Here is an 8,219-nt window from a genome sequence, read left to right as displayed (position 1 = left end):
TAGTATAGAAGAGCAAAATAGTCTTTTTAAAAGGCTTTTAACAAAAAAATAGGTACAGGTGCAAACAGAAAAACAAAGCGGCTACAAGTTAAAAAAGATGCAATTTTTACGTATACCTTACCGTACACGACCCAATAAATATAGCCCAACCCAGATCCAAGAAAAGGACCCACCCATTTACTTTTAGTTTTTTCTATTACAAACTCCGCCAAAATGTTGCCACGTGTCATGACCAGAATTTCAATAAATAATTCAGACAACAATTAAAAAGAAAAAGAATATCCTGAGTCACATTAGCGTCATCACTGTGTTGTGTGTTCCTCTTCTGGAACAAGAACATAGGACTTTGTCCATTGAAGAATTAAGAGGAAGAAGAAGGCTAAAAAGACAAAAATGCACCTGTTGAATGCATTGGAAATAGCTAGAATGGCAACAAGGGTACCAAATTCATTAGGGGCAGAAATAGAATTTGGGACAGTAACATGGTTTGTGTATGCAGGGATCTCGTGTTTCTTGGTACTATTTGCTGGGATTATGTCAGGTTTAACATTGGGTCTTATGTCTTTGGGTCTTGTTGAACTTGAGATCCTCCAACGTAGTGGCACCCAAGTTGAGAAAAAGCAAGCAGGTTTCCTTTTTTACTTTCTTTAATTTACTTTTTTGATAATTCTTGTCAAAGATATTAAAAAGATTACTTTTTTTATAAACTTTTTGTACCTTTGTTAGTGTATCCATGTCTATTTGCACTTTTTAAGCAAGTATGTGAAATGGGTGTGAATAATTTGGATTGGATATGTAGAATTTAAATAGTGGACTTCAATTGGATTGAGACCTATTTGATGGATTGATTGACTGACACTAACACGTCTATGGAAGGGAAATTCTTTAATTTTCTTTAATTTAAATTTGATAATTGTTGTCAAAGAAATACAAAAGTTCACTTTTTGATACACTTTTTGGTACCTTTAATAGTGTATCTATATTTGTTTCCAATATTTGAGCATGCATTTGAAATGGATCTGAATAATTTGAATTGGAGAGGCGTATTTGATTGATTTATTGACTGATAAGAATATATCTATGGTAGGAAATTTTTGCGGTTGATGTAATTTTGGAAGGTTTTTAACTTTTTAATGGAGCGGAATGGATATAGAGAATTTGTATAGTAGTCTCTAATTAGTTTGGAATTGAAGTATAGTTAATTGATTTAGAGGCTTCATCAGGATTTGAACTTGATGGTTTCAACCTTTAAAGTTCTTAGGACTGAACTTCTAATATTTTGGGGTTCAAGTGTCTTATATTTGTTAAAGTTTTGTGGATTTTTAAATATATATTTTTGCTTCATGTCGAATGTGTTGGTTTCTGTTGAACACGTAGCTCATATGCTACATCCACCTCTGAATTGATTGATCAGAACACACATATGCTAGGAAAGCTTGGTTTTTGTAGTAATTATGATGGTCTTTAATTTTCAAGAATGGCAGAGTCTAGAATGGGTTCTCTATTTGAGTTGAGTTGATCTTTTATAATATCTTTGACCAAAAAGGTTCTCTATTTTTGGAGGATAGTTCATAATTGTCTGTTCTACCCCAGACTTCTTTTGTGTGTGTTGAAATGAGATGGTTGCGAAGCTCAATATTGCTTTTCATAACTCTGTATCACTAGTTGAGAAGAACTATTTTCACAGATGAAAATTTTGTATTGAAGGGTAATGCAAGTCGAAGTGAACCAGTCATTTCTGGAATAAAGTGTCATGTCTGGAATAAAGTATCCTTCTAACTCTTACTTTAAAATAGGACCGGTTGATGGATAGGTAGCTACCTGTAAATCTAACATAACCATGTGGCTAAATGTAAATGCAGGAAAACCTTTAAGTATTGCTATTGTTTCTGAGTTGTTGCTTCTTTTTGGGAGGAATGTTCATTGATGGAGATTTTCTCATTTTCCCTATTTTTTATCTTTTCAGCTACAATATTTCCTGTAGTTCAGAAGCAACACCAGCTTCTCGTGACCCTACTTCTATGCAACGCTGCTTCGATGGAGGTAATAACCCTGATATCTGGCTCGTTGATTTACTCTAGGATGTCTGCACTCTGCACTCTGCACTTAGCTTTACAAAATGTGGCGAAGCAGAAACATGAAGAGGATGTTGGATGGGGTGAAGGTGGATGAGTAGGTGAGCAGGAGAAAATGTGACAGCTCATAAACATACTACTTGTTAACTTGAAAAGATCACCGTCCATAAGTAATCTAATTCTTTTTTAGGGACTATGTAGTTTGTGAATACGGGGTTGTGCAAGCTAAGTGATATGATCATAGACTAGAAACTGAACAGATCCACTTTCATTGCCCAGCTAGAGTAAAGCAGGTAGGAAAACTCAGAAGGAGTAACGGTTCTTAAATCAAATTAATGAATCAAATGGGAGAATAAGATGCTTGTTCAAGAAAAATTGATTGATGAAAGATCAAATGTGGAGAAAATTTTATGTCTTTATGTAATTTACTTACTTATAGAGGTATGTATTATTTAATGAAGTGAGGAGAAGACGATCTTTAATTTTTTTTTTCTTCTTTTTGATTCTTTCAATTTCAGGCACTACCTATATACCTGGACAAAATTTTCAACCAATATGTGGCCATTATACTATCAGTAACTTTTGTTTTGGCATTTGGAGAGGTAATTTGTACTGCTTGGCCAAAATTAATATCTTGCTAATATTTAAGAGCTACTTCTGATGCTGTGATCCTTCTGCTATCCTTTACTTTCAGGTTATTCCTCAAGCAATATGCACCAGATATGGACTTGCCGTAGGTGCAAACTTTGTCTGGCTTGTTCGTATTCTGATGATTCTATGCTACCCAATTGCTTACCCCATAGGAAAGGTAACTACTACAGTCTTCGAGCAATTGCTTCTAAGATATAGCTGGACATCTACAATTTATTTTCTTGAAATCATCGCAATCGTCCAAAAAGAAGTGACAAAACAGTTTAGCCAAAACAGATGCATTCTTGACTTAAATTAGTACCATTATTCGAACGTATCGGAAATGTTTAAAGGCATTTTTCTACTCAGATGGCTAGTGTTGCTTTTGATGCACAGCTAAATGGAGAAAAGAGGATATACCTTTTTGGATGATTTTGAGAGTGGCATCAGGAATGCCATGCATGTTTATGAAGTTGCTATAAGTTAATATAGACGTTTCAACCCTACCGTAATCAAGAATAGATATTGGTCCGACTGTATACATTCATATTATCTTGATATACTTGTGTATCCAATTATCTTTATATGATTCTCATTTAGGGTTCTATCTTGTCTAGAAATTAGTTTACCATTAAGGCGAGATCTTGTGGAACCATTATGTTTATCTTATCATAATGATGTAAATTTTCTATTCCAGTGGAGTTAATTTTGACTCAATTTATGTTATATTCAATATCTGGATGTGGTAGAAATGAGCAAAATGGATAATGAGGATTCATATAGCCGACTCTATCTAGCTTGCTGCGTAGTTGTTGATATTATGTTCAATATAAGGGTCTTTCATAAAGGTTTATTTTTTCCATCTTATTTACCAAGATATCTAATATGATATGATCTTTAGCTAGTATTCATCTTTTCGATCAATTGCTTTGCTGTCTTGAGCTAGTTAGTAAAATTGATAACATTTCTGTATGACAATTTTACTTTGTCTTATAGTGGTCGAAATCAAGAAATGAAATCTGTACCTTTCTCTACCTAGAATATATAACAACATAACAAATTGTGCTTCTCTAAGTTCTATTCTCTTGACTGCCCGGGGAATGCTAATGTTCTTCCACATTAGGGTGCCAATTCTTAGAAGTGGTAGAACATCTGACTTCATTTATGCTGGCTTGTCTTTCCAGATCCTGGACTGCGTATTGGGACACAATGAAGTACTATTCAGACGTGCTCAGCTGAAAGCCCTTGTTTCTATTCACGGTCAAGAGGTCTGTATTGTACCGTGATTTGCTGGAGTAATTTGAATGTGTAACTAGTAGTCACTAAGCTACAATTTCCTTTGGCATTTCGTAAACCATGATTCATTATTGAGAAATTTGTGCAGGCTGGCAAGGGAGGTGAACTTACACATGATGAGACGACAATCATTAGTGGAGCACTAGATTTGACTGAGAAGGTAGTGTCAGTAAAACTGTCATTTGTGACATACTCTAATCTGTCAGTATCTGAGTTCTGTAGCTCAAGACACAAACTCTTGACTTATAAAATATTTATAGCCCATAATCCTTTTTTCTTTGCGGGGGAAGGTGATCACCCAAGAAGAAATACTCAGCAACTGACCCTTAACTAAAGTGCACGAAAGCAATATATAGTTTCTTAAATCTTCTAGACTCTTTCTCTCCGTTTTAGCCAGGTAGGTGCAATGATCATCTTCTCTTTTGTTCTACTTTTTTTCATATCGATAGACTGCTGAGGAGGCAATGACGCCCATTGAGTCAACATTTTCATTGGATGTCAATTCAAAGCTGGACTGGTGAGTGTGAGCAATTAGTCTGCAAATTCATAACTTATCAAACTTAATCTTCCGCTCTTTAAATCCTGTGAAGCATCATGCTACTCAGATAATGAACTTTCAAGGAATGACATTTCACTGTCTCATGCACTACATTTTCTCTTTATTTGTATTGTCACAGTAATCAGTGCGTCTGCTTCTCTTGATTGTGGCTTCCTTTCTGGGAATCAAGAGTTTTCCTGTGCTAAGCTCAAACATTTGAGCTGATGGTTAACTTCTCAAAATAGGATTTCTTTTGTTATCAGTTTTAATGATAGGGCAAGCACAATGCTTCCATGGGTTCTGCTTGGAACTCGAATGTGAATAATTTAATGGTAACATGACATACATCTACTTTTTAGATCAGGAATCCATGTATGTTAAAATTCAATGATTACATGAAACCGAAATTGCGGTTAATATGCCATCACTGTACTTACCAAGATGTACTTCATTTTTTCTCTTATTTTGGTTTTCCTTTGGGTGATGGTGGGTGGGTGGGGTGGGGGATGGGGGGCAGGGGCTCTGTAACCAAAGTTAAATAATAGACTTAAAAGGAGCTCTTGCCAATTGAACCTTAGGTGTTGACCTAAGATTATGTTATTATTCTTCCAGAAAGATGAGGAATACTCTCTCCTGATGAGCTTCACGTAACAGTACTTTCATAGCTGTATATGCAGATGGTTGTGCCTTCATTTGCTCTATCCGATTCCTAGGAGGGATGTGATTATAGATGTGTTATTGTTGAAGGATTAGTCGTATGTTCACTTTTACTTCTTAAGTACATACTGAATGTGTCTAGCCATATCAAGATGTCAACCCTGGGAATGCTTTCTTGAATATTAAGCTCAAGGAGGTGATTAAAACATTCTTTTTCTCCATTGTAGGGAAGCAATGGGAAAAGTTCTTGCTAGGGGTCATAGCAGAGTTCCTGTATACTCTGGCAATCCAAAGAATATTATTGGTCTTCTACTGGTGAGTTTTGCATAACCTTCTTAGCACGCTTCACTTGTAATCTTGCTACCCTTTGAAGTCATTGATGGTTTAGTACTTAATTGATGTTAGGTGAAAAGTCTTCTTACTGTGCGGCCGGAAACAGAGACGCCAGTTAGTTCTGTTTCTATTCGGAGAATTCCACGGTATTAATTTCTAATTCTATACTTTCTCTGTTTTCCATTTGTGACATTTAAGCTAGAAAAGTTGTTTGTCATACATGTTTTCAGAGTTCCTGCTGATATGCCATTGTATGACATACTAAACGAGTTCCAAAAGGGTAGCAGTCATATGGCTGCAGTAGTGAAGACTAAAGGAAAAAGCAAAAAACATCCTTTGGTCATCGAGGAAGAGAAATCTCAGGATGGTGCAGTCACTGGCGGAAATTCTCTGTTAACTACTTCTCAAACAAAGGATAAAAAGCCAGATAGCGTTGTCGTTGATATTGAGAAGGCTAGAGTCCCAGCAGCAGTAACCTCGCCAGCATCTGGTGATGCAGTGATGAATGCATTGATTCAGTCATCAGACGATATTGAGGAAGGTGAAGTAATAGGTATAATCACCTTGGAAGATGTATTTGAAGAACTTTTACAGGTAGCCTTTGGGGTTCTTTTGGTTTCATACTTCGTATTCTGCCAGTTGGGATAAGAGATGGAACTTACATTTTAAAGTTTGGTCTTGCTGCAGGAGGAAATAGTGGACGAGACTGATGAGTATGTCGATGTACATAGAAGGTGGAGCTGGACATAGAAAACTTAGTTATATCTAATCAGTATTATATGTTTCGGGGAGGATATTCTAACATTGATATTAAACAGGATACGTGTGGCTGCTGCAGCAGCTGCTTCATCAGTGGCACGAGCTCCATCGGTTCGTAGATTAACAGCCCAAAAGGCAGCTGTAAGTGCACATGCATTTTATATGATGAAATTTTCTTGAAAGTCAACGTTCTGTGTGAGATCTCTAAAATACCTAACTAACGCTGCAAGACACTGGAGTCTGGATTCACATTTTGACATCAACTGATTGTCGGTGACCTATACTATATGGAGCATGAGCTTTTACGGTGCATCTAATGTATCTATTTTATTTGTCTTTTTAATAATTACCTGATGCATTTAAAAATCGTCAAAATTTTAATGATGAGATCATATATATCTATTTTCAAATGATTACTAATCTCTATCTGCTGCTAACAAATAAGAAGACCCATTGTTAACAACGTGCTTGTACAAACAACTGGTCTGTCCCAATCCTCCAGCCCCTTTTTACAAGAAAGAAAAAAGGAAAAGAATAAGGAGACAAATGAAGATGACTAGATCTATGAGGAGCCGAAGCTAGAAATCTTCAACTAACTGTAAATTCGTGTAATGCAGAGATCTACCTACAATAAATTGCACACACTTTCGATGTCTTTTAGATTTTCAGTTATTGACCTTGATTATAGAATCTATAAATCCAAGTGGCATAAATTTTAAGAGGCTATATTGGTATAGATTACTGTGAAGCATGTATCTTCTTTGATTCGTGAATTTATTACCTTGTTATTCGAGTGAAATATACAGTGTCACTGTACTTGTGAATGGGAGTTTTGCCTTTTCTTGACCAAGTTAAACCCTTTTTTTTTTGGTTTTTTAATTTGATTGTTCAGGGAGGCCAAAGTAAAGAAGGCCAGAGCCCCAAAAAGTCCACTGAGGACCTTTCTACCTCAAAAAGAACACAAGGGAGTCTCAGAGAACCTCTTCTTGATAACAAGAGATAAAAATAATATGCTGAGGCTTTTCTGTTTCAGTAATGGTGTGGCTGTAAATTTTGAGAGGACAATGGCAAATGCTTCTGCAATCCGGGTATATAATTTTGTGAGAAAATATTTATTTATATGAGTCTCAGGTTCATTAATTGTGTGGGAATACTATCGTGTAAAGACAAACTCATAATAACCATTAATACAACCATTGTTGGTAAAGGAACGGCTTTGTAGCTCATTTTGGTTATATTCGGAGTTGAGCTGTCAATACGGGCCGACCCAGCCTACCCATCCCACACAGACTTTGGTATTTGATGGGCTGCCCAGCCCACTGTTTCAATAGGCGTTAAAATGGTCAACCCAACTCAGCCCTACATGGGTACAGGCCCCACGGGCCGGCCCACTATATTTGTAAATTGTTTTCCATATTTTTTAAACCAAAATTGCAAAACATATATATATACAAGCCAAAAAACATACTTGTGGGATAGAAAGTTTCTGCAAAACTTAATAACTTTTGACATTGTTCCAATAGATTACTATAAAACACAAAAAGGAGGATAATATTTCATTCATTAAAAGTTAATACTCAAAATAAATTACTTAAAAATATTTTCAAGGTGCTCATGGTATATTCAACGCCAATAAATCATCTTCATCTAGCACATTTGAATTCTCTTGTGAAACAAAGATGTCTTAACATCGTCATTTTCATTTAAATCTATAGTTATATGCAATGTTAATTAGTTAATCATTAAGAAATAAATAAAATTTTAAGGACAAAAAATATTTATATTCACATAAAAAGTATTACTAGTTTAGGATTGGACTACTCTTCTTGTTATTTTTAGTTTTTTATATTTTTAATTAAATATGTTATTAAGCCCTCGAGTTGCCCAGCCTAGCCTCGATCACCTCATGGGCCACGGGCTTACTTGGACCG

At 35.7% G+C, this 8,219-nt stretch overlaps 1 protein-coding gene across 1 annotated transcript; it reads left to right on the top strand.

Annotated features, from left to right (window-relative positions):
* Nucleotides 1-273: 273 nt before the first annotated feature.
* LOC107788501 (DUF21 domain-containing protein At4g14240) lies at nucleotides 274-7,495 on the top strand. Its single transcript, XM_075257233.1, has 13 exons — nucleotides 274-628; nucleotides 1,967-2,043; nucleotides 2,594-2,677; nucleotides 2,770-2,883; nucleotides 3,890-3,973; nucleotides 4,090-4,161; nucleotides 4,451-4,518; nucleotides 5,424-5,511; nucleotides 5,602-5,675; nucleotides 5,760-6,123; nucleotides 6,217-6,263; nucleotides 6,348-6,429; nucleotides 7,181-7,495. The coding sequence occupies exons 1-13, from the start codon at nucleotides 394-396 to the stop codon at nucleotides 7,289-7,291; spliced, it is 1,500 nt and encodes a 499-aa protein (XP_075113334.1). The 5' UTR covers nucleotides 274-393; the 3' UTR covers nucleotides 7,292-7,495.
* The last annotated feature ends 724 nt before the right edge of the window (nucleotides 7,496-8,219 follow it).

This window comes from Nicotiana tabacum, chromosome 7 (assembly GCF_000715075.1).
Source record: "Nicotiana tabacum cultivar K326 chromosome 7, ASM71507v2, whole genome shotgun sequence".
NCBI classification, from domain to species: Eukaryota; Viridiplantae; Streptophyta; class Magnoliopsida; order Solanales; family Solanaceae; genus Nicotiana; species Nicotiana tabacum.
Note: the sequence above shows the minus strand (reverse complement) of the source record. Positions and strands in the feature narration are given on the sequence as shown.

What these genes read in the sequence shown, in the direction of transcription:
- LOC107788501 (XM_075257233.1), top strand. Translation starts at nt 394, where the DNA reads ATGCACCTGTTGAATGCATTGGAAATAGCTAGAATGGCAACAAGGGTA. An exon ending in CACTAGATTTGACTGAGAAG is followed by an intron (nt 4,162 to 4,450) that starts GTAGTGTCAGTA and finishes TCATATCGATAG; the next exon opens with ACTGCTGAGGAGGCAATGAC. An exon ending in TATGTCGATGTACATAGAAG is followed by an intron (nt 6,264 to 6,347) that starts GTGGAGCTGGAC and finishes GATATTAAACAG; the next exon opens with GATACGTGTGGCTGCTGCAG.